This window comes from Macaca fascicularis, chromosome 8, assembly GCF_037993035.2.
Source record: "Macaca fascicularis isolate 582-1 chromosome 8, T2T-MFA8v1.1".
In the NCBI taxonomy this organism is placed as follows: domain Eukaryota; kingdom Metazoa; phylum Chordata; class Mammalia; order Primates; family Cercopithecidae; genus Macaca; species Macaca fascicularis.
This window is the reverse complement of record NC_088382.1, coordinates 130,276,541-130,302,994: the sequence shown is the minus strand read 5'-3', so window position 1 is coordinate 130,302,994 and position 26,454 is coordinate 130,276,541. Positions and strand designations below refer to the sequence as shown.

The following is a 26,454-nucleotide window of genomic DNA, read 5'->3' as shown; positions in this document are numbered from 1 at the left end:
AGCCAAACCACTGTTTTTCCCAATGAGAAGCCTTGCATAATTTGCATCTTGGTATATAACAGAGTACACAAAAGATTCATTTTAATAAGCTTAAAAATATTTTTATAGCCTTGTTAGTTTTAAGAAAATTTGTTTTCTTCCTAGATAAACTTCAGTATTCATTCTAATTACCATACATTTTTAATCAATGTGAATGAATTAATGAGGTTTCACTGGCAATAGTAAGCTAGTTAAAAAAGGAATTTAAGTACCTCTGGTTTACCTTGAGAGACAGTTGAGGAGAGGGCTCACCAAACATGGTTCTATGACTTCACCAATACACGGCTCCTTATGAGTTAATTTTAGCCCATATCTGTACCTATCAGCACCATTCCAGGAAAATTTTAGTTTCCTATGTGCACTTTGAGAGGTTAAACTTGACCATCTGGGTGCTGAAGGATTTTTGCTAATGTTGATATATAGGGCTTGATCCTTTGCTCTTGATACATTAATTGAACTCTATTTTGCTTGCAAAAAGCTGCCCAAGGATTTTCAAGCAGAGATAATGATGCCTCTGAAAATAACTCCAGTGCTATCATGTAGGCATCCTCTATTCAAGCAGGCATAACCTAGCCTGGAGATTCTAGAGTAGAAAGGGGGGCATCACAAAGAGACCCCTGCTCTTTCTTCTTTTGACACATGTGAAATTTGGATTTCCTTGGTGGAGAATGAGTTTGGGATATAGCACTGCAGATACACTTAAAACAAGACCTGTGTGGACATATAAGGTGTGTATCTGTTGGCAGATACTCCCTTTGATCCTCAACAATACTGTAACAGGAACTTTGACATTGCTAGTATGTTGAACCTGATTGAGATATTGCTCCTTTTCTTAAATTTCAACTTTTCAATAGATAGTTTTGATCATCTTGGTTCTTTGCTGGATGTTGAGGCTGCATCAATGACAGAGTCCTTGCCCTGACATAGCTTCCCGTTAGGTAGGGAATATCTACAAGTTGGTAATTAACCAAACAATATCATAGAAAGACAATGAGGAAAGTACAGGATGCTATGGAGGCTCCCTCGCAGGAAGGACACCGAATCCAAAGTTCTGTTTTTAAAGCAGGCTGGGTGTTGTCAACAGGGAATGATTCTCAAAGCAAGTGATGTCTATGCCTAGACTTGAATAATAAAGTAAGTGTTAGCCAGGTCAAAGGTTAAGATAGGAAGACAGGGAAGGTATTCTCAGCAAAGGAACTAGTATAAGTACAGACACTAAGGCAAGAAAAAATATAGTTCGGTAGTTCCATTGAAGAATGGGAGGTTTAGTTTCTTTGGAGCAATTCATAAGAAGAATGTCTCTATACCTACTGTGTACCCACAAACATTAAAAATTAAAAAGAAAGCAAAAAAAAGAATATCTCAAGAGATGAATCTGGAGAGTTCATCATGATGAGAGCTAAGCCACTTTATGACTTGGACTTTATTCTAGGAGGGGTCTGAAGCCTTAGAGTGATGTAACAAAGATCTCTCTGGCTGCATGGATCAATAGGAGGCAAGACTAGAGGCTGGGAGACCAGCTAGGACGCTGTTGCAGCAATTTAGGTGAGAAATAATCCTGGCTTCTTTTACAAGGTTAGGGCAGTGATTCTGAAGAATAGTTAGATACATTTGAAAGATTTAAAGAGATAGAATCGGCAGGAGTTGGTGATGAAATGGGCTTGGAGGGATGAGGAAAAAGAAGTATTCCAGAATTAATTTTGCTCAGAGCCACAGTCAACCACACACCTGGCCCCTATTACCTAGCTTATTGCACTGATCCTGAGTCAATGGGACTGAGGTCAGGTATGTCTTGATGGAAGACAGGGGTAGGTGGAGGCATAGGAAAGGTTTAGGCTTTTGGAGATATTGCCTGAATTGAGACTTAGAGTATGACTGCATTTTGAGAGTTTTGTGTTCCTTACTGGATTTCCAAGCTTGTTAAGGACAGCAGCACGTATGGTTTTTCTTTTGTATCTGCCAATTTTTAGAACAGTATATAGAAATCACTCACTAAATACAGAAGGATAAATGCAGTGATATCTGTCAGGAGACAGGTATCATCCCTGAAATGTCAGCTAAAGAGCATAATGCAGGAACTATAGACAGAGGAAGGGGCCATCTTGGGAGCCAACAGGGGATGGGGAAAACACCCAGGACTTAGCACTCAGTGGCAAGCTCTTACCACCCTTGTGTTTTAGGAGCAAAAAGAGCAAGTTACTACAATCTGGAGAGGACTGTAGCCCTGGGAGAGGAACAGCGGCCCAGCTGGGGTTGGAGGTAGGTCAGTACCCCAACCTTTTTCTTCTGCCATTGAATCCCCATCGGGGCTTCTGGTTGGCCATGCATAATTGGAAGCCAGAGGTGAAGGAGGAGCCTGAGTGATTCCATTTAGCCCATAGAGGTTGAGCTCTTGGAGCACAAAGCAAGGCAAAGAGTGGCAAATAATGAATCTGGAGGCAAAAAGAAAAAAAGTCACAAAATTGTATTTACATTCTGCCTCTTTGAACATAGGTCTGGTATGTATAATACAAGTGATAACTAGTTATAAGAAACTGTGGTTAATCCATATACTTCATTTCCTGACCCTGTTGGAGAAAAATGTCTTGGGTAGCCCCAAATCAGTATTTATACCTTCCTGTTTAATGAAAGTTCTTATATCTACCTAGAGTTTTGATAAAGATTTCTTTTAGCCACTGTGATATGAGTTGGATAGGGAAGTAACAATCGAGAGGCTCAGAGGACGACAGAGTTGGTTTGGGTCAAGCTGGAAGTTGCAGAAGAGCCATGTATCAGGGAGGGAACAGGACAGCTTAGCTCTGAAATAGGGTTGGAGATTAGTTTACTCTTCTCAGAAAGTGGTCGAGGTCTACAGGGACCATGTTCTTCCATTATGACAAAACTGGAGGCTAGAGAAGGCACCAGTAAGAACGTTGTCACAATGCCAGGCTGGTTTTGATAGTGACATATCCATAAAAAGGCAGCAGAGAGACAGATGGGATATAAGGAGAAGAAAGGGGCACATTTGAGCAGTAACTATTCTCAGTGGAAATCAAAACTCTAGGCTGCAAAAATGTCTTTTAACCTTAATTTACTTTCATTTAAAATGCCAAATCACTTACCCTTTACGTGCACACTTTCACTTATAATGTGGTGGGTTTTTTTTCACCCTAGAATAAAACCCTCTCCCGGATCTCTGTTATGAAACACACAATAAAGGCCAAGCAGTGCGATTTGTTTTCATTGCCTGTATTATTAAACATTCGGACAATCAGAAAATGTTTCCTCATGTTACCTGGAAACCAAACCCTAGATCCAGAAGTTACAATTCTTGGAGTTATGTTCTCAAGCACTCCATGAATATTTTTTACCAAATCCGTTGTGCAGCCTTGAAAAGATAATTGACTTTCAGGCCAGGCCAACCTGGATTTCATTACCATCTTTTCTACTTATTATCTAGGTGACTTTTGGCAATTTACTTAACTTCTTTGAATTTTTTGAATATATGAAATGAGGATGATAGTATCTCTATGAATATACTATTTTTAGAATTAAGTAAGTTGACATCTGCCTAATGCCTGGGATATACTAGATACTTAGCAAATGTAAAATCCTCCAATTTCCCACTTAAAAAAAAATCCAGCCCTACTAAGATTATCAAAGGATTCTTTTAGTATCATGAAGATGTGTTAAGAATTTTTTAGAGGGTTTTATTAAGTCCTGGGAAAGTCGTATATTCAGTTGAAAGTATAAAACAGCCATTTGGGTAAACGAAAACCACATCATGATTTTATATACTTCCTGTCTAATCCTGCATCTGTAGTAGCTGACAGTTTGAAGAACTAGGTCAGTTTGCAAATAGCATCTTTAGATGAATTTCTCCAGAAAACACAGAGACACGCCTTGAATCACTAAGAAGATGTAGAAGCCTTCCAAGGCCATATATGGCTTTATAGAAATATTCCAATAAATTTTTACAGCACAGTTCTCTGGCCCACTGTCAGATATGTATAAAAGGAGAGTGACAAATAAAACAGGGTGCGTGAGCCAGAGTGGAAATTTGGACCACAATATTTCTGTGGATACCAGAGCAATCCCAGGGTTCTGTTGACTTCCATGTGCATCAGGTTGCAAGCCTTTATAAATCTATTATCATTATCTCTGTGTATAAAGGGTTTTTTGTTTTTTGGTTTTTTTTGAGATAGGGTCTCATTCTGTCATCCAGACTGGAGTGCAGTGGCATGATCATAGCTCACTGCAACCTTGACCCTTGACCTCCTAGGCTCCAGCAATTCTCCCACTTCAGCCTCCTGAGTAGCTGGGACTGCAGGTGCAAAAAACCCACCATGCCCAGCTAATTTTTGAAATTTTTGTAGTAGAGACAGGGTCTCACTATGTTGCCCAGGCTGCTCTTGAACTCCTGGCCTCAAGCAATTCTCCCGCCTCAGCCTCTCAAAGTGCTGATATTACAGATGTGAGCCACCATGCCCAGCTGTTTATATAGTTTTAATTGTGCCACCAGCAATTTAGAACATGTATCTTGGTCATTTTTTTCCTAGTTCTCCAGCTACTTCTGTTGTACTCTGTCCACCTTTTCTTTTGGAATCCTTCCTAGGGTGAGAAGTACACCATTGTGAGCTTTTTTCAGCTGTGGAAGAGAAAACTAACTGCTACATACCAGCATTGAGCTATATGAACTAATGAAAACTTCATTAAAAACCAATGCTCATAGCAGCTGAGAAGTAATGAACTGCTGCTCTCATAGCAGTCTGCAAGTTGTAGTGGAAAGAGCATGTGGCTTTGTAATCAGATAGTCCTAGGTCTGAATCCTGTCTCTTTGTGATCTCGAATACTTTACCTCTCTATGCCCCAGTTAATCCATATATAAAATGGGCATAATAAGATCTACTTTTCAGAACTGCCACAGAGTTTACATGCCTCTCAAAGTGCATAACTTCTTGAGTAAGATGAGTTTTACCAGGAAATATATAAAGCCACTGAATGAAAAGGTACACCTCCTAGGAACATGAATTTTCCTCTGAATTTTGGATGGATATAATTTATTGTAGAGTTCCTTTTATGACAAAGTACAACATGAGACTTCAAACAAATTTATGCTTGTAGTTATTTGAGGTCAAACTTAAGACTACCCATAGTCACAAGCTAACTTCTTTCAACAATGAGGAGTTCTCAGAAAGCTGTTAAAAGAACTTATGTATATAACAAGATTTAGCAAGTGTTATCACAGTCAGATTCAGTAAAAGATATAGAAACCAATCTAGGTAACTTCAGCAGAAAGGTATTTAATAAAAGGAATTCGTTGCCTATGCAAAAAAAAAAAAAAAAAAAAAAAATGGCACTTTGGGAGGCTGAGCTGGGCGGATCACGAGGTCAAGAGATTGAGACCATCCTGACCAACATGGTGAAACCCCGTCTCTACTAAACATACAAAAATTAGTTGGGCGTGATGGCACGTGCCTATAGTCCCAGCTATGCAGGAGGCTGAGGCAGGAGAATTGCTTGAACCCCCGGGAGGCAGAGGTTGCAGTGAGCCAAAATCGTGCCACTGCACTTCCGCCTGGCGACAGAGTGAGACTCCGTCAAAAAAAAAAAAAAAGGAAAGGCTCAGGGAAAAGACTTTAGATTGGGTCTCCATTAGTGACCTTTAGAACTCTACAAAACTGATAGAAAAGTGAAACTGGAGAACCAGGAGGTTGCCATTGAAACCATGCTACACTAGAGCAGTGATCCCCAAATTGGAAAACTGGGATGAGGGAGCTGGTACCTTGCAACTGCCTTCTGACACCCAGAAAGCTGAGGATTGGACACTAGAACTCCAAGTTGCCTGCCATGCTTCTCACAGCTTTACTTACCAGCAGTGGAAGCCAAAACATCAGGAGTATTTCCTTCTCTTCACATCTACATACCACATCTCATGGGAATATATAACATATATATCTGGCAGAACCTATTTCCAGAAGCTTTGCTGCAAGGGAATCTGGGGAAGTAGATATATCTTTAACCATTCTATCTTCTGCAGTACAGCAAGGTATATCACAAAGAAGATGCAATGAGGTAGAGTAAGTTCACAGTGTCCACTGCACAAAGTGTTGGCTACATGGTAGAAGCTCAAGAAATGCTAATTCTCATCTCTTCTCTTCTAAAGACTCAATATATGATTTTAAAGGAAACTCTGTGCCCTGACTATAGTTTGGGGAATTGTGGCAAAGATAGTTTACCTCCTCTGATCAGTATTGTGGAATTCTAGAAAGAGATTCTTTTGTGGTAAAGAGAGTAGTGCTCACCAAATAGTCCCTTTGTTCCTCTGCATTTCCAGACTTTCCTACAGTTATGTTGGGTCTTGTGGCTAATTTTGGCTAGTGAACTATGACTGGAAGTGATGTGAGCACTTCTGGGCTGAGACAGTGATAAGTATGTGTGTTCCTGGAAGTACAAGTACAAAATGACAGAGCTTCCTTTAGCCTGGCTTCTCCAGAGATCTAATGGAGCCTGTATCCACTCTGACATGTAGGACCCTTTGTGGACATATAGCATATTATTTTCATAAACTTTTGTTGTGCTAAGTGACTGAGATTTCAGGATCATTTGATACCACAGTATAAACCTATCCTATTGTAACTAATGGGGTCATCATGTAAATGTACTGAGTTCAGTCAAGCTGATTAATACTTACTGAGAAACACCAGTAATTCTCATGAAGCTTAGACTGTTTTGTAAGTGAAATGTTTTCTTTCTCTTCCTCACTTTATCTAGTTCTTAATACAGAGCCCCAAAGGCTGCCACGTTACTTCCTTTTTACTTGAAGCTATCCAAGTGAATGATTGTAACCCAGAGGTCCCAGATGAAGACCACTGGGCCTTTTCGCACTTAAAACATGTGAAAAGCATTATTTGTTACTGCAATTTTAGCTGTTGCTTTTAGAGACCTTTACCATTTGCGGCTGACTTTCTTTCTTTCTGGGTCTAAAGATACCTTTGTTCGAAAAGGAACTCTTGTCTCCGTTTGCCTCAGCAAAATGAAGTGTAACTGTAGCATAACCAAATTCTGCCACAGCTAAAATGCTAGAATGTAAGTTTGTGACATTCCTTCTGCCTTCCTAGCTTATAATTACTAGGATTATTTTAAGACAAGACCACTAATTTTTGAAAAATAAAGAATAGAGACTTGAAAACACTTTGCTCTCTTTTTTGCCCTCAGTTCTGTACCCTGTCATATTTTCATCTGAATTAACTTCTGCTACAGTAATTCTCAACCTTCTTTTTTTTTTTTTTTCAAATCTTGCCATTACAGCATTGGTGTGAAAGTCCAATGAGGCAATATGTGTTAAAGCATTTCATAAGCTATGATGCTATAAGAACGTAAGGAAAACAACAAACCTCATTGAAGATGTCCTTGCTCCATCACGAGGGCCCAAAAGAAACCCACAGCCTATTGCTGTTCAGCAACTGTGTGCTATGAGCTTTGCCAACTTGAGTCTCCATGCCTCAGCTCCTTGCATCTGTTACCATGTAGTGGTTTTACATTTCATTTTGTCTTTTCTTTTTATTAACATCTGTCTTCCTCACCAGCTCCATGAGTGAAGCAACCTTGTTTGCTTTTGCTCTTCATTCCATCTCCCAGTGTCCAACCCAGTGACTGGCTCAGAGTAGGCATTGAATAAATACTCCCTGAAGGAATGGATAGATGGCTGGATGGACTGATGAGTGAATAAAGCAAAGAGAACACAAGGGTGACCCAGGAAATAGAGATGAGCTTCTCAATTTTCCCATTCAGCATTCCTGCAGTCTACATGTTGCTATGGGCCAGGTCAAACAGTTGTTTAGAATTTCTTCAGCTATGATATTTTTTTTTTTTTGGTGCCTTGGATATTCCCCAAGAACTTCCAAGTCCTGATCCCTAAATGAAAAAACTCTCCTTTACAGTGATTGCTTCAATCAGTATAATAGTTTGCCAAACCCATGAGGCACTGCTTATGAGGGAAAATATTCTCCAACTATGGCCGCAGTACAGCATATTTATTTTTTTCATGATAACCAAAACTGTGACTTCTGTAGGCCTACTTGTGAGAGCTGCATAGCTTTAAGATTGTCATAGGTAGCCTCCCTACTTCCATGTGGCAGATATTTTAAATTGCAGTCGCAGCCTTTCAGCTTAGAACTGCTTGTCCTGAAGAGCCTTAAATTCTAAACCAGAGGGGCTGTTGACGAGGAGAGGTTGGCACGGGGGTTGCTCTTGGGAAGGACAGTGTCCCTCCCCATCCAGGAGGCCCTGGTGCCAATCAGTCATAATAGAGCAAGAGGCCCTGGTACAGGCACTTCTGGGAAACTGACAGAGTTTTTGCAGCTCTGTTGTCCATCATAGCCCAAGTAGAGAGGGTGGCTTAAAAGCACAGGAAATCGGCCGGGTGCAGTGGCTCACGCCTGTAATCCCAACATGTTGGGAAGCTGAGGTGGGCAGATCACCTGAGGTCAGGAGTTTGAGACCAGCCTGGCCAACATGGTGAAACCCCATCCCTACTAAAACTACAAAAATTAATTGGGCATGGTGATGCCTGCCTGTAGTCTCAGCTACACAGGAGGCTGAGGCACGAGAACCGCTTGAACCCAGGAGACGGAGGTTGAAGTGAGCTGAGATCACGCCACTGCACTCCAGCCTGGGCGACAGAGTGAGATTTGGTCTCAAAAAAAAGCACGGGAAATCAAAGTCTGCAGAGGCCTTTCAGGATCCAGACTACTCTTGGGCATTTTAGCAGAGAATTGAATGCAGGGAATTGGTTCACTGTTGATGAAGGACCTGAGAATCCAGCAGGAAATGATGAGGCCTCTTGGAGGTTAGCAATAGCAGGAAGCTCCACCTCTCTTAGGCTACAGAGGCAAAGTAAGAGGGAAGTTGCTACCAGCATCCAGGGTGCAGGGCCACTTTGCAAAAGCTGGAACCACAGTGGACCTGCTCAGCTAGGGGAGCCATAGAGAAGACACTGTTGCTGCTGGAGATTCTACACTAGGTCAAGTGGGGGACCTGGGGTACTATGGTTTTTCCTTCTTCCTGCCCTCCAGTCTCCTCCAGTGCCTCCTATTTGGCAGAAGCCATGTGACACAGAAGCCTCAGGGAATCATCCCCCTGTAATAACTGACCAAGCTCAGGAAAAGCGCAAGGAATGGATTTGATGGCAAACTGTCCCAGGACAGCAATAGGAAAGGATCTGATTCTTCCCTATGTCTTTACTTCCTAGTACACAATAAGTTCTCAATAAATGTTATACTGAATGGATTGAATGGCTCTGCTACTTAACTCTCTCAGTTATGTGAAATAAGTCACTTCATGCCTTTGAGTGTATTTCTGGACTAAATTAGAGATAAAATTATGTTCCCCATTCTTATCCTAACGAGTAGAGGATTCTGATCTTTGGTGTCTTTCAGGAGCTCTGTGCCATCTTGCAGAGGTTTTATTATCATTGCACAAGATTCTTATCAGTGAGTTAAATCATCCTCACCCCCAGGATTGACCCTGAAAGTCATTCTTTGGAATGAGTCCTTAATGTTTAATGACTTCAATTTGATTTGTTTATTTCTTTGGTGGAGTGTAAGAAACATACAGATTTCTGGTCCCAAGTAACTTACGTGTTGCTCTAGGGTATCACTTTAAAATGTTTCATGATTTATTCATTTATTTTCAATAAGTAACAAAGATGCTCCTCAACTTACCAATGGGGTTACATCCTGATAAACCCATCATAAGTTGACAACATCATGAGTCAAAAATGCATTTAATACACCTACCCTACTGAACATCATAGTTTAGCTTAGCCTATATTAAACATGCTCACAACACTTACACTAGCCTACAGTTGAGCAAAATCATCTAACACAGATTATTTTATAATAAAGTGTTGAATATCTCATGTAATTTATTGAATGCTGTACTGAAAGTGAAAAGAGGGGAGGTCGTATGGGTACTTGAAGTACAGTTTCTACTGAATGCACACTGCTTTTGCACCATCATAAGTTGAAAAATCCTAAGTCGAACCACTGTAAGTTGGGGACCATCTGTACATGCACTTGGTTTAATATTCAAAAGGTACAGAGGACTTGCAGTGAAAAATAAGTCTACCTTTAAGTCTTACATCCAGGCCACCTACTTCTCCTCTCAAAGAAGCAATACTGTTGCCAGCTTTTTATGTTAAAATGTCAATTTAAGACAGTAATTATCTCCCCAATCTTCCAAATGGCAGGCATATTAGTTTTCTAGGACTTCCATAACAAATTACTACAAACCAGGTGTCTTAAAAAATAGAAATGTATTCTCTCATAGTTCTGGACACTAGGAATTCAAAATCAAGGCATTGGTAGGGCCAACGTCTTGATTGCCAAAACCACAAGGTGCCACTTCGAAGCCTCTAGAGAGGAATTCTTCTTCCTTGGCTTTTCCTTCTTCTAGTGTCCTTGGTATTTCTTGGCTTGGTATGTCAATCCTTGGTATTTCTTGGCTTGTAGCTGCATCCCTGCAATCTCTGCTTCAATCTTTACTGGACTTCTCTGTATGTGTATATCATCATGTGTCCTCTCCTCTTCTTATAAGAGCACAGTCATTAGATTTAGAGTCCACCTAATCTATTATAACATGATCTCATCTCAACTAATTACATTGCAAAGATCTTCTTCCAAATAAGGTTGCATTCTGAGGTTCTGGGTAGAAATGAATTTTGAGAGGACACTATTCAACCCATTATTACAGGTCATGGGGCTTCTCAAATTCCTCCAAAAATAAGACTTATGTGGGGAGATGGGGGTTACATCAGTGGATAAAAATATAGATTCCTGGCCCCATCCCAGATCCACAGGATTGGAACCTCCAAAAAAGGGGCCTGGAAATCCATAGTTTCAACAGGTTTTCTAGGCAAGTGTAATCGTTGGGGAAGTATGAGAAATGCTCTTTTGAAATAATCAAACAAAGGCAAACATCCCAAAGTACAAAACCTGATCCAGTGGACTTGAGGTCAAACACTTGCTCTGCCTTCTACTAATTAATAACTTTGTGCATTTCACCTAATGCCTCTGGGCTTCAGGCTTTGAATTCATAGAATGGTAGTAACAGTAATGGTACATACATTGTGGGACTGCTAAAAATGGAAAGAACATTGTGTCCATGTACTCCGAATGATGAAGAGCTGCTAGGAGCAGACCTGAGACTCAAACCCAGAGGCTCTGAGTCCATGTCCACCATGCACTTTCCACTGAAATCTTGCCTCCTTTTGACTTCAAAGAGGAATTGTCCATAGGATTCCTTTAAAGATCTAGGTTCCCCCAGGGGAGTTTTAATCTGATCTACTTACAAAGCTATAATATTTGCACACTTATTAGATAATACTAAGTAAATAGAGCAATGGGTTATTTGACACCTCAGTGACATCTGCCTACAATCATCCTTTCACTTCCCTACCCACCAACCCCCAACATGTACTTCACAAGCCTGTGGTCATCCTTCAGTCCTCATACAGATATCACCTACTCTGAGCGGTCGTTTCTGTCTGCCTCCTTCAAGACCAGAGTTGTTGATATTGTTATTCTGAGAAACCCTGGCTATCATTTTTCCAGCCCCTGCTGTATGAAGACCAAGGTATTAAGGGACAGAATTGGGTTTGAGCTAGCCCTTTCTGACTTCAAAGCCCGTGTGTCATGGAACCATCATATTACACTGTCTTCAAACCCCTTCTAAAGCTACCCTAACCACATTGTATGGCTTATGGGAAAGAAAGCCTATTTCCTCCACCAAACTATGACTCCTTCTTGTTATCCATGCCGAAGCACAATCCCGCATTTTGTTTGTGTCATAAAGCACCACATAATAGGTGCTCAACAAGCGTCTGACAATAGACTAGAGGAATTTATGGGTAACAAGAAAGCTAGACCTATACTTTCTAGGACATGATACCTTTTTATGAGTTGGAAGGAATCTTAGAGAAAATTTTATACTAGATTAAAGTCAAATTGAGAAGCTTTTCCAGGCTACAACAGTGACTTAGCATCAAAATGAGACAGTGAATGATGTCTTGATGTTTTCTAGCTTCTTGCTACTCCAAGTGTGCTACCGGGACACTAGTAGCATCACATCACCTGGGGATCTATAAGTAATGCTGAGTTTCAGACCCCACTTCAGGCCTGTGGAATCAGAATCTGCATTTTAATATGATTCATTCCATTACAGTTTAACAGGCATTTTCATTTTGAATAGATCACTGAGCTTTCACCAGACTAATCTCTCATCCTTTAGTTGAATGTCCTTTTTTGTTGTTTTCTAGAGATGAAATTCAATTTCCCGGTGAATCCACATGTGTGAGGAATTTAGTAAGGAGGGGATGGTGGTAGTGAAATCAATTAAATTCATTCAGTGCCTTGGAAATAAAGCTTTAACAAAGGATCAGAAAAAGTTCCTTTAGTGCAGATGGGAAAACTGATTTGTCATTTAGAATAGCACCCACTCTGGCTCAGATCCAGGCAAAATGTCAACTGCTCCAACTCATGAAAGGTCAATAAATTGCCTCAAACATTTTATGAATTGCTCATCTCAAAGCCAGAGCCACCATGGAGATGGTTGATGGTTGTATGCAGTCCAACCCCATGATGTCATCAGTCTCATGCCCTTGTCCCAGCCTGATTTATCCCCTCAGCTTCTAGGGTGGAGCCATTTGAAGCTTCATTTTCTCCTATCTGAAGTCGAGCCAACTTTCTATTATGGTTATGGGAGTAGAGTAATAGCATGAAACAGAGAAAGTAACAGCTCATCAGCCTAAAGTATTTCTTCCCAGAGTTTTAACTTCTGCCCCTAAGTCTTTTTACTAAGGCTGCTTAGAATTAGTAAAATCATTTAGTTTGAATTTCTTATTTTCTCCAGCTGTTCATGATGCAAAATTAGTGGTGATGTTGGCAGGCGCCAGAAGAAAGGAGAGAGTACTAAAAGCATGGATAATATACAAACCCTATAATTGGTCCCTTCCAATTATCTGTATTTGTAAACTGATGCCAGGAATATAGAGACCCTTAGGGACTGATTCCTGTTTTATAGACACAGTGACTGGTACATAGAAGCTGTCCAATAAATACCTTTCAACTGACCTGAAGCAAATACAATCTAATTATCTGTCACTTAGAACATCAAAGGAAATGCCATAATGTCTTCATAATAAAGACTGTCACACTGAAAAGACAATATCTTAAAGACTTATCTGAAAAAGCATGGTAGAAGACTTCCACTGTGACCAAGATGGAGTAAAGGGAACTATATTTACTCTTCTTCCTGAAACAAACAAAAATGCAGGTAAAATGTGTGATACGACAATGCTCAAAACCTTGGACATCAGGCAATGACTCCTGAGAGATGGGAAACAAATTAGATGCCCCTCTGAGAAGTGTTCCTGTCTTGATCTCTCAAGCCATGACCCAGGGAGAGGGAACGGCAGGGGAGCCTGACAGACTCCCTGGGTTGGGAAGACAGAGCTGAGGGTCTGGAAGACCAAAACAGCCACTGTTCACAAGGCAGATACCAGTGAGGAGAGAACTGCACAGAGAATTCTGGAGATTTTGAAAAGGGTCTTGTAGTGTTTAGCTGAGAACCAATCAGTGTATGTGTATGAGGAAACTACACAGAGCCGAGGCAAAAACTACACCACAGGATGAGAAGAAACAGTGCTCAGCACTCACACAAGGCCAGAAATAATGCCTGTCCTGCCAGTGGGACTGGAAAATGTTATGATTCATGGGACATTGGGTAGAGCACACATAAGGGTCTCACCTCTATGGAAAGAGTTAGCTCCAGATGGAATACCACTCCAGTCCTGCCTAACAAACCTTAATAGCAACACCTGAAAAAACCAAACGGTTTCCAAATAACTGTGTCCCAGAAAACAAACAAACAAAGAAACAAACAAAAAACACTGATGAATATTTTTAGGATTATAAAAATATCCAACCTTCAATAAAGTAAAATTCACAACATTTGGCACCTATGAAAAAATTACCAGGGCTACACGCAGTTGTTCACTCCTGTAATCCCAGCACTTTGGGAGGCCAAGGGCAGAGGATTGCTTAAGGCCAAAGACCAGCCTGGGCAACAAAGCGAGAGCCCCATCTCTACAATAAAATAAAATAATTAACCAGGTGTGGTGCACATTTTAACTTGTGTATTAGTCTAGGACTCTGGGAAATGTTTTCTCCTGTATCTCCTTGTGTCCTAAATGAACTGTTTGAGTCCTCTCTATTCTTCCTCACATATGGATTTCCAAACACTTCTCTCCATTTCCATGACCACCAAACCACTGAGGCACGTACATTACTGGGCAGGAGAGGGGCAGCCAGGGGCCAGCTTTCCCCTGTGTGAGCTGTAGTGTGGTGGCATGCTAGAGCCAGCTGTAGTACTAGCTACTTAGAAGGCTGAAGTAGGAGAACTGCTTGAGCCCAGAGGCTTGAGGCTGCAGTGAACTATGATGATGCCACTGCAGCAAAGCCTGGGTAACAGAGCAAGACCCTGTCTCTTAAAAAGAGAGAGAGAGAGAGAGAGAGAATTACCAAGCATGCCAAGAAGGAGCAAATCTGACCCGTGATGTAGAGAAAAACTGATCAATTGAAACTGACCCAGAACTGACATGGATGTTAGAATTATCCAACATGGACCTTAAATAATTAATATAATAGGATTCCTTACGATCAAAAAGTTAAGTAAAAACGTGAAATTTAAAAAAATTAATATCACACTTCTGAATATGAAACAATGTGTGGATGAAAAACACACCGAATGGCATTCATAGCAAAAAATACCTAGTAATAGAAACTATTCCTAATGAAACATAGAGAAGATAATTTTTAAAAAATGAACAGAGAATCAGTGAGCTATGCTACAAATTCAGGCAGCCTAATACACCTATAGTTGGAGTCCACAAAGGGGAGAAGGAATCGAAAATCATTTGAAGAAATAATGGCTGAAAATTACTCAAATTTGATAAAAAACTGTAAACCCCCAGGTCCACAGAAGCTCAATAAACCATATATGCAAGAAATATGAAACTAACGACACCAAAGACATTGTAATCACAATGCTCAACACCAGTGATAAAAAGAAAAATTTAAAAAGCCACCAAAGAAAAAAAGACACATTACACATGCAAACTAATTTATAATGAGAGGAACAAAGAGGTGGCAGCTGATTTCTCACTAGAAGAAATGCAAATGAGGAGGCATTTAAGCAACATCTTTCAAGTCCTGAAATAAAAATAACTGCCAAGTAGCATTCTATACCCTGCAAAAATATCCTTCAAAAATTAAGGTGAAATAAAGACTTACTCAGACATACAAATGCTCAAAGAATGCATCACCTGCATACCTGCACTACAAGAAATACTACAGGAAGACTTCAGGCAGAAAGAAAATTACATCAAATAGAAATATGTATCTGCAGAAAAGAATAACTATAATGTTATGATGGTAACACTTCCCTCATTGATTTGTAGATCCAATGCCATACTAATCAAAATCTCTGCGGATTTTTTAATAGAAATTGGAAAACTGATTCTAAAACTCATATGGAAATGCAAAGGACTCAGAATAACCAAACAGCTTTAAAAAAGACAAAACTAGAGGACAAACAGCACTTCATTCTAGTCTTTTTATAATGTTACAGCAATCAAAACAGTGGGATATTGACATCAAGACAGATGAATTGATTGATGAAACCTAATAGGGAGTCCAGAAATAGACTCACATATATATGGGTAATTGACTTTCAATAGAAGTACAAAGGCAATTCAAGAAAAATAGTATTTTAAACAAACAGTGCTATAAAAATTAAATATCCAAATGCAAAAAAGTACTTCAATCTTTATATTATACTGTATACAAAAATTCCTTCAAATGTATCATCAACCTCAAAGTGAAACATAAAACTATAAAACTTCTAGCAGAAAACAAAACATTTTTGAATTTGAGTTTGGAAAATGTTCTAGATAAGACACTAAAAACACGATAACTAAAGCAAAAATTGATAAGTTGGATTTCATTAGAATTAAAAACCTATTATTGAAAGAATAAAACCACAAGCCAAAGATTGGGAGAACATATTTGCAAAGTATATATTGATAAATGACCTGTATCCAGATCATATATATTTTATTTATTTATTTAGAGATGAAGTCTCGCTCTGTTGCCCAGGCTGGAGTATAGTGGCACGATCTCAGCTCATTGCAACGTCCGCCTCCCAGGTTCAAGCAATTCTCCTGCCTCAGCCTCCCAAGTAGCTGGAATTATAGGTGCGTGCCACCATGCCTGGCTAATTTTTGTATTTTTAGTAGAGACGGGGTTTCACTATGTTGGCCAGGCTGGTCTTGAACTCCTGACCTCAAATGATCCACCCACCTCGACCTCCCAAAGCACTGGATTACAGGCATAAGCCACCATGCCCAGCCAGGAGCCTATATATTTAAAAAATCTCTAACCTTATGATAAAAAGGCAATCAATGCAATTTTTAAAGGACAAAAATGTATACGACACTTGGTCATAGAAGATAGATGCATACAAAATGAGCACAGGAAAAGGTGATCTACTTCATTAGTCAATGCACACATGCAAATTAAAACCACACAGTGAGATACTGCTACGTTCATATGAATCTAGCTAAAATTAAAAAGGATGGCGATATTAGGTATTGGCGAGGATGTGGAAGAACTCAAACCTTCATATGCTTCTGTTTGAAAATGAAAAATGGTACAGTCACTCTGATACAGTTTGGCTATTCCTTAAAATGCTAAAGGCACACCTACCACATGAACCAGCAATTTCTCTCCTAGCTATCAACCCAAGATAAATGAAAGTATGTGTTTATACAAAAACACAAATGTTCATAGCAGCATTATTTGCTGCTATTACTATAACCAAAAACTAGAAACAACCCACTTTCCCTTTGAAGGATGAATAAACAAACACTGCTGTATCCATGTAATGGATTACTTAGCCATGAAACAAATGAACTATTGATACATGCTACAACATGGATGAATCTTAAAACAATTATGCTGTGTGAAATAAGCCAGACAAAAGGAAGACATACTGTATGATTTTATGTCTTAAAATTCCAGGAAATACAAACTAATCTATAATGAGAGAAATGGGGGAAGCACTGTCATGGGGGGGTATGTATGTCTAAAATTATTGTGCACTTAAAGTACGTCCAATTTATTGCATATCAATTATACCTCAATAAAGCTATTAAAAAATAAATGCAGTTATAGAAATAGTCTTGCAGATAAACTGAACTATTTGCCATTCCTGAACATCCTCAGCTTTCATACATTTCTGTCCTTGGTCATCATCTTCCCACAGACTGGAATACTCTCTCTTCATTCTCCACCTGTCAAAATCCTCTTATTCCTTAAGCCCCATGTCAAATGCTTTCATCTTCCTGAAGTATTTCCTGATCCTTACACATATCATGGCTTTCCTTCCTTGGATACTCTGTGCTTCCTGAATGGCACACCTGTTCTGCCATGTATTACAATTATTTTGGTACCATCCGCCTCACTAGGCTATAAATGGCTTAGATTACATCTAATTTATCTTTGTATCCCCTGTCTTCCTATGCCTAGCAGACTCTGTAACCATGGATGGGTAATTTTTGAGTTCAGTATTTGGAGGACACAATTTCCTAAATATACAAGCATTAATTCAGAAATAAAACTGTCATAATAGAATGCCCTCCTACTCTGCTGTAATCGGATCTTTAGTATCTCAAGCATTCTCTCTTTCGCACTTACTGTGCCTCCATTATAACTGCAGAGACATTCTGGCTGGTCTCCTTGTCCCCAGTCTCTGTCTTTTCCAATGTGGACTCTCCGGCAGGATATCACTAAAATACAAGCTTGATCAGGTCATTATGCTTGAATAATTCTGTCAATGGGTCCTCACACTGCCTCCTGTTTGTCCCTTTGCTTTCTTGCCCACCTTTCCCCCACACTTCTAAGCCACTCAAGAACTACTTGTGGCCAGGTGCGATGACTCATGCCTGTAATCCCAGCACTTTGGGAGCCGAGGCAGGTGGATCACCTGAGGTAAGGAGTTTGAGACCAGCCGTCAACATGGGGAAACCCCATCCCTACTAAAAATACAAAAATTAGCTGGGCATGGTGGCACATGCCTGTAATCCCAGCTACTCAGGAGGCTGAGGCAGGAGAATTGCTTGAACCAGGAGGCAGAGGTTGTAGTGAGCCAAGATCGCACCATTGCACTCCAGCCTGGGTGACAGAGCGAGACTCGGTCTCAAGAAAAAAAAAAAAGAACTTCTTGCACATTCCATCATGTGCAATGTACTCTCATACTGATGTCTCTTCCTCAGGCTGCTGCTGTCCTTGGGATGCTCTCCCCTTGGCCTCTACTCTTCCTTTTTGGCTTAGTTAACTTTTCCTCTTCCTTCAGAAGTAAGCTTTAGGGTCATCACTGTTCTAGTCATTGTACATGTAATTCAGTCCATTTCTATCTGTAGATGAGGAAACTCAGATGCAGAGAGGTAATTTCTTTGTTCAGGGTCACTTAGCTCATAGCCAGTACATGGACCAAACCAAACTGGCTCTGTTAATGACATTCTAACCTCTGTGCTATGTGGCCTCTCCTAGACGGCAGTCATTGGGTTCTCTATCTGCTCCCCTCCAAGCCCCCTGCCACCCCCTGCTGCCACACACATACACACACACACACACACACACTTCAGCCTCTGTGGACAGTGAGCTCTGTGGACATGAAGGCCATGGCTATGTTTTCTAGCCTCAGTAACTCCAGTACCTAGCAGGCTGCCTAGCAGAAAACAAACATTCAAGGAATATTTTTGAATGAATGATTCAAACATGATTAAGGTTGTTTGTACTTGCTGCACCCAAAAATCTGACCTCTTTCAGTTTACGTTTTTGTAGAAGGTACATTTAAGTCTTACTTTCAGTCCATGCTTTCATGATAATTGATAATCACCCCTCATGCAAACTGTCCAAGGGTACACTGCTGGATGTAAAGTTTAATCGCTTGACTCACACATCTGGAGGGAACAAATGTTTGGAATGCTGTGAGGCAGAGGCAGACATCTGACCACCTAGGAGCTCAGAAGGTCTCCCTGGCGGCACACACACAGCATTCTCCTCTCGCTGTCCATGGCCTGCCCCTCTCAACCCACCCCATGCATCTTGAGGTCAAGAAGTAGAAAGTTGGCTGGGCGCGGTGGCTCAAGCCTGTAATCCCAGCACTTTGGGAGGCCGAGACGGGCGGATCACGAGGTCAGGAGATCGAGACCATCCTGGCTAACACGGTGAAACCCCGTCTCTATTAAGAAATACAAAAAAAACTAGCCGGGCGAGGTGGCGGGCGCCTGTAGTCCCAGCTACTCGGGAGGCTGAGGCCGGAGAATGGCGTGAACCCGGGAGGCGGAGCTTGCAGTGAGCTGAGATTCGGCCACTGCACTCCAGCCTGGGTGACAGAGCGAGACTCCGTCTCAAAAAAAAAAAAAAAAAAAGTAGAAAGTTTAGGGTTAATTTCTTTCATCTGTAACAATTTTTCTGTTCCACTAGTTTAATACACATTATCTTAAAAAACAGGAACTAATGAAGTCGAAACAAAACAAATCTAACCCCATAGCTTTGCTGCTTCACAGAGAGACTGTCTTTCTTCCCAACTTGTCTGGCACCTTGGCATTTACTGTAAGATGAGAAAGGTTGAATTTCATGTAGTGTGACCTTTTAAAACTTGAATTGAACATTTGCATTATTCTGATTTTTGTCCTTTGCAGAATTGCACGACAATTTAAAACTTGTCTAGATAGTTTAGATACAGATTTTTTTAAATAGCAATTTTGTGGGGAGCTGATTTATTTGTTTGTGCTTGTTTAAATCAGTCAGGTAATGAAAATGATTATTGCTATCTACAAAAGAGGTGAAAGTGTCTTTGAGCAAAGACTTCCACAGAGAAAATAATTATGAAACTGTCATCTCCATAAAGTCCTTGACAGTGAAATATCTACAAAGTACAGTGAGTGTTTAAAATACAGAAAGAGCTACTAGTCACAAATTTAGGACCAGCTCTCTGGAAAATGATTTAAAAAGTTAAAATTGCCTCCAGCACACCATGAGTTTTCTACTCCTTCCCCATTCTCTGAACATAGATAAACTTAGTTGTTAAGCAATCTGGACTTGCAGCCATAAAAAAGAATGAGTTCATGTCCTTTGCAGGGATATGGATGAAGCTGGAAGCCATCATCCTCAGCAAACTAACACAGGAACAGAAAACCAAACACTGCATGTTCTCACACATAAGTGGGAGTTGAGCAATGAACAATGAGAACACATGGGCACAGGGAGGGGAACATCACAAACCAGGACCTATGGGGGGTTGAGGGGAAAGGGGAGAGGGAACATTAGGACACATACGTAATGCATGTGGGGCTTAAAAGACTGGTTGATAGGTACAACAAACAACCATGGCACATGTATACCTATGTAACAAACCTGTATGTTCAGCACATGTATCCCAGAACTTCAAGTAAAATAAAAATTAAAAATAAAAAAGAAGAAATCTGGACTCTAGGCTCAGTAATAGTACCTGCAAGTGTGACCTTGGGTAAATAATTTCTCTTCTCCGGAAGTTAGGCTTTTCACTTGTGAAATGAGTGATTGGTTTAAATGGCCTCGAAATTCCTGTTAGTTTATTAATTGTCTTTGATCATTCATTCATTCATGCATTTAACTAGGATAACTTTGGTTTCTGCTTTTTCTCTATATGTGCATGCTTCATTTTGTTGCACTTTGCTTTATTGTGCTTTGCATATACTCTGGGTTTTTTGTTTGTTTGTTTTTGTTTGTTGGTTTGTTGGTTTGAACAAATTGAAGGTTTGTGACCACCCTGCCTTGAGCAAGTCTCTAGGCACCATTTTTCCAATACATTGTGCACAGTTTGTATCTGTGTCACGTTTTTGTAATTCTCACAGTAATTCATACATTCTTATTATTTTGTATCTGTTATGGTGATCTGTGATCAGTAACTTTGATGTTACTGTTGTAATGGTTTTAGGGTACCACAAACTACACCCATATAAGTCAGATAACTTAATGCATAAATGTTGTATGTATCCTGTCTGCTCCATCGATTGGCTGTTCTTCCCTCGCTCCCATCTCTCTCCCTATCCTCAGGTCTTCCTGTTCCCTGAGACATAACAATCTTGAAATTAGGCCAGTGAATACCTCTTTGAAGGCTTCTAAGTGTTCAAGTAAAAGGAAGAGTCACACGTCTCTCACTTATATTCAAAAACTAGAAATGATTCAGCTTAGTGAGGAAGGCATGTCAAAAGCTGAAATAGGCTGAAAGTTAGGCTTCTTGTGCCAAACCCTTGGCCAAGCTGTGAATGCAAAGGGAAAGTCTTTGAAGGAAACCAAAAGTGTACTCCAGTGAACGCAAATAATAAGAAAGCAAAACAGCTTTTTTGCTGGTATGGAAAAAGTTTTAGTGTCCTGGATAAAAGATCAAACCAACCACAACATTTCCTTAAGCTAAAGCCTAATCCAGAGCAAGGCCCTAACTGTCTTCAATTCTTTGAAGACTAAGAGAGGTGAAGATGCTGCAGAAGAAAAGTGTGAAGCTAGTAGAAGTTAGTTCATAAGGCTAAGAGGCTGTCTCTGTAACATAGTGCAAGGTGAAACAAGTGCTGATGTAGAAGCTGCAGCAAATTATCCAGAAGATCTAGCTAAGGTCATTGATGAAGGTGACTTCACTAAACAACCGATTTTCAATGTACATGAAACAGCCTGGGATTGGAAGAAGATCCCATCTAGGACTTTCATAGCTAGAGAAGAGAAGTCATTTTCTTCAAATCTTCAGGGGACAGGTTGACTCTCTTGTTAGGGGCTAATGTAGTTTGTAGCTTTAGGTTGAAGCTAATGGTTATTTGCCATTCTAAATCTCCTAGGGCCACTAGGTATTATGCAGAACCTTCTCTGCCTGTGTTCTATAGGTGGAAAACAAAGCCTGGATAACTGCACATCGGTTTATAGCATGGTTTACTGACTATTTTAAGACCACTGTTGAGACCTCCTACTCAGCAAAAAAAGATCCCTTTCAAAATATTACTGCTTATTGACACTGTAACTGGTCACTCAAGAGCTATGATGGAGATATACACGGAGATTACTGTTGTTTTCATGTCTGCCAACACAGAATCTATTCTGTAGCCCATAGATCAAGGAGTAATTTTAACTCTTATGTCTTATTTAAGACATGATCATGAGTGAAGGCATGAATCATATAGCCTTATGAAATGTATTTCTAGCACAGGAGAACTAGATACAGGCAGATGTATTTCTTAAATACACTTCATAAGGCTATAGCTGCCATAGATAGTAATTCCTGTGATGGATCTGAGCAAAGTAAATCAACGACCTTCTGGAAAGGATTTACCATCCTAAATATCATTAAGAACATTTGTGATTTATGGGAGGAGGTCAAAATATCAACGTTAATGGGTGTTTGGAAGTTGATTCCAATCCTCATGGATAACTCTGAAGACTTCAGTGAAAGAAGTAACTGCAGATGTGGTAGAAATAGCAAGAGAACTAAAATTAGAAGTGGAACCTGAAGATGTGACTGAATTGCTGCAATCCCATGATAAAACTTGAACAAATGGAGCAGTTGTTTCCTATGGATGAGGAAAAAAAAAAAAGTGGCTTCTTGAGATGGAATCTATTCCTGGTGAAAATCTTGTAAAAATTGGTGGCATCACAAGAAAGGATTTAGAATCTTACATAAACTGGGATTACACCTGTAATGCCAGCACTTTGGGAGGCCGAGGCAGGCAGATTGCTTGAGTTCAGGAGTTCGAGACCAGCCTACCCAACATGGTGAAACCCCATTTCTACTAAAAATACAAAAATTAACCAGGTGTGGTGGCATGCGCCTGTAGTCCCAGCTACTCAGGAGGCTGAAGCAGGAAAATCGCTTAAACCCAGGGGGCAGAGGTTGCAGTGAGCCAAGATCAGGCTACTGTAATCCAGCCTGGGAGACAGAGTAAGACTTTGTCTCAAATAAAAAGAATATTACATAAATTTTGTTGATAAAGCAGCAGCAAGATTTGAGAGGATTGACTAAAATTTTGATAAAAATTTCTGCAGAGGATAAAATGCTATCAAATACTATCACATGCTGCAAAGAAATATTTTGTCAAAAGAAGAGTCCATCGATGTGGCAAACTTCATTGTCTTAAGAAAATGACAGCTATGCCAGCCTTCAAAAACCACCACCCTGATCAGTCAGCAGCCATCAGCATTGAGGCAAGACCCTCCACCAGCAAAAAGATTACAACTTGCTCAAGGCCCAGATGATCATTAGCAATTTTTAGCATTAAAGTACTTTTATGTTAAGGTGTGTACCTTGTTTTCTTAGACATATTGCCATTGCACACTTAATAGACTACAGTATGATATAAACATAACTCTTATGTGCACCGGGAAACCAAAAAAATCCTGAGATTCATTTTGTTGTGATATTCACTGTATTGTCATATTTGCTTTATCGTGGTGGTCTGGAACTGAACCCACGATATCTCTGAGTTATGTCTGTATCTAGTTCTCCTGTACTAACTAAATTGCCTATGATGTTTCCTACTTCCTGAACCCAAGTTCCCTGGCTACTCTCTAGTCCCTTTATGTGATAGATTCTCTTTAAATCCTTCCTGTCCCATCCAGCTTCTGTCTCCTCTTCATCATTCTCTCATGGCCCTCTTCTCTGCTGGGTGGCAGCTACTGACAGTTCCTGTTAAAAAGTTCTTAGATACTTATAACTTAATTTACTGTCTTCTACAGGTAACGCATCTTTATTTATATAGAAACCTGAGACACAATGCCTTTATCTATATCCTTTCCCCTTTTCTCCTCCTGTACTCTCACTAAGGAAGGATTTAGTAGAACATACAACTGAATGGATGAGTGATATTTTGGTAATGGTGAAGTACTGTTATTATGTGTAAGCACTGCTAAATTCACATAGTAAATAATTGCTTTAATAATTTATTGAGAATTGAGTGATGATTCTCTGCACCTTAAATAGGTACAAATGATTCTCTCACATTAGGAATTTCTCGAGTTATTTGAAAATTTAAGAAAGCATGTGCTTGTTCAAGATTGCTTGAGTATAATCTTAGTGATTACTGAAACGGTATCTGTGTTGAGTTCTCTTCACATGCCTCCTGGCATGTCTGGCAAGTACTAGGCACTAAAAAATAATTGATAAGTTGATGAATGAAAAGGCATTTTTGTCACAATTTTGCAAATGGGTCAGACAGATAAATCTTATTATTTTACATGAAACTCTTGACATAATGAGAGATTGTACTTGAGAGATTATTAGATGAAAAAAATCCAGGACTTGATCCAAGGGTGGGGCAATGAGGAGATAAAGTGACCTATTTTTGGAGAGGTATAAGTCAAAATGCTTTCTAGCAATGTTAAGTAGGCAGTGTGGGTGCTGCCAATTCCCATTTCCATGCCCACAGCAAACATCCATAAATGATTATGACACTTATCCTAGATGAGCCTGGAATGAGGCCTCAGATTCCTTTCAAGACATCATTTCAGGCAACCACTACCATTTAATCAAAGTTGGCCTAGACACTATTCACAATAGCAGAAACTTGGAACCAACCCAAATGTCCATCAATGACAGACTGGATTAAGAAAATGTGGTACATATATACCATGGAATACTATGCAGCCATAAAAAAAGGATGAGTTCATGTCCTTTGTAGGGATAAGAAACCATCATTCTCAGCAAACTATCACAAGAACAGAAAACCAAACACTGCGTGTTCTCACTCATAGGTGGGAATTGAACATTGAGAACACTTGGACACAGGAAGGGGAACATCACACACCGGGGCCTGTCGTGGGGTGGGGGGAATGGGGAGGGATAGCATTAGGAGATATACCTAATGTAAATGACGAGTTAATGGGTGCAGCACACCAACATGGCACATATATACATATGTAACAAACCTGCACGTTGTGCACATGTACCCTAGAATGTAAAGTATTAAAAAAAAAAAAAAGTTTGCCTAGAAAATAAAACTTACATCCCATCCTAGGTTAGTCACTGCCCCAACTCTACTGAGAAAACTTGGTAACTTACAGTCTGGCTAGTTCTTCTGAAAGGGAGATACCGCCAAGATAATACTGATAAAACTTGTATACTGGGCCCTAGAGAAGAGGACAAGAGGCATCAAGGATGTTGGGTCATCCAACTTCAATTATTGGAAAGATATTGATGGCATTAAAACAAAATAACCATAGGATAAACAGACTCTTGAAGAGTAGCTTGTACATGTATATACTATAAGTCTCAGGTTATAACAAGATATCCAAATGAAAATGGAGATATTTAACCAAACTCACAATGTTTCTCTCCAAATCTGAATCATTTTCAGTTTTTTATCTTAGTAAATAGCACTGTCATTAATTTAGTTGTCTAAGCCCGAAACCTAGGCATCACCTTGACACTTCTCTCTTCCCCGCCGCCTCACAGTTAATCTATCATAACATCCTGTCGGTTTTATTTTCTATACCTTTTTCTAACTCATGTACTTTATGCCATCTCCACCACTAATATTACACAGGACATACTAATACTAAAAAATTATTCCATGTTTATCTGAAACTCAAGTTTAACTGGGCATCCAACATTTTTATTTGCTAAATCTGGCAACCCTAGTCTAAAATAATCTAATTCAAAAGAAGCAAAAGTAGGCCCTCAGACTCTAAATGGTGTGATCTAGATTGGGCTGTGGGATAGGTTATTTATCAATGTAAGTACTAAGATTATAAGACAAATGCACATTTATTTGCCCTGCATAGCACCTTGTCTATTTAGATGGCTTATTATTTTTTAAAATCAGTTGAGCAAGGTAAAACCACAGAATATTTTGGGAGGTATAGATGATATGCATAGTGAGAAAACAAAATGTTTTCTTTAGTTTTGACATTAGCTGACTTGTAAAATTAATAATGATATCATTTCCCAAGGAAAGGTCAAAGTGCTGAAATTCTTCACATATTTTGTAAATTTATGTGTCACTGAAAAACTGAAATCTAGCCAACATGAGAGATATTGTCAAGTTCCCTCAGAGCTTAGCAGAATACTATATCATGCATGACCTGTTTTTGAAATGGGATTTTGTGAAAAATACCAGAATACCTTTTCTGGTTTCTTTTTCATTAAGTGCTCACACTTTACACATTCCTTAAATGATCTCCCTGGTTCCCATCGTGGCAACCTGCTTCCTAAATCCACATTCTTAGCTGAGGATTGTAGTTTCAGGCAATAGAATCAACTGTGGTTAAGGATATTATGGTGTTCACGGAT

At 39.8% G+C, this 26,454-nt stretch overlaps 1 protein-coding gene across 3 annotated transcripts in view; it reads left to right on the top strand.

The window, feature by feature from the left end:
- The window catches only part of SNTB1 (syntrophin beta 1), a 276,718-nt gene that overhangs the window by 128,695 nt on the left and 121,569 nt on the right, over positions 1-26,454 (top strand). Inside the window, exon 3 of one of the 3 annotated variants that reach the window (XM_073999361.1) lies at positions 2,220-2,464. The exons of the other annotated variants lie outside the window; for them this stretch is intronic. Within the exon in view, the coding sequence (XP_073855462.1) occupies positions 2,220-2,403 (184 nt within the window). The 3' untranslated portion in view covers positions 2,404-2,464. Of the gene's footprint in view, positions 1-2,219; positions 2,465-26,454 lie in introns of those variants that run through there. 3 annotated transcript variants of the gene reach the window in all.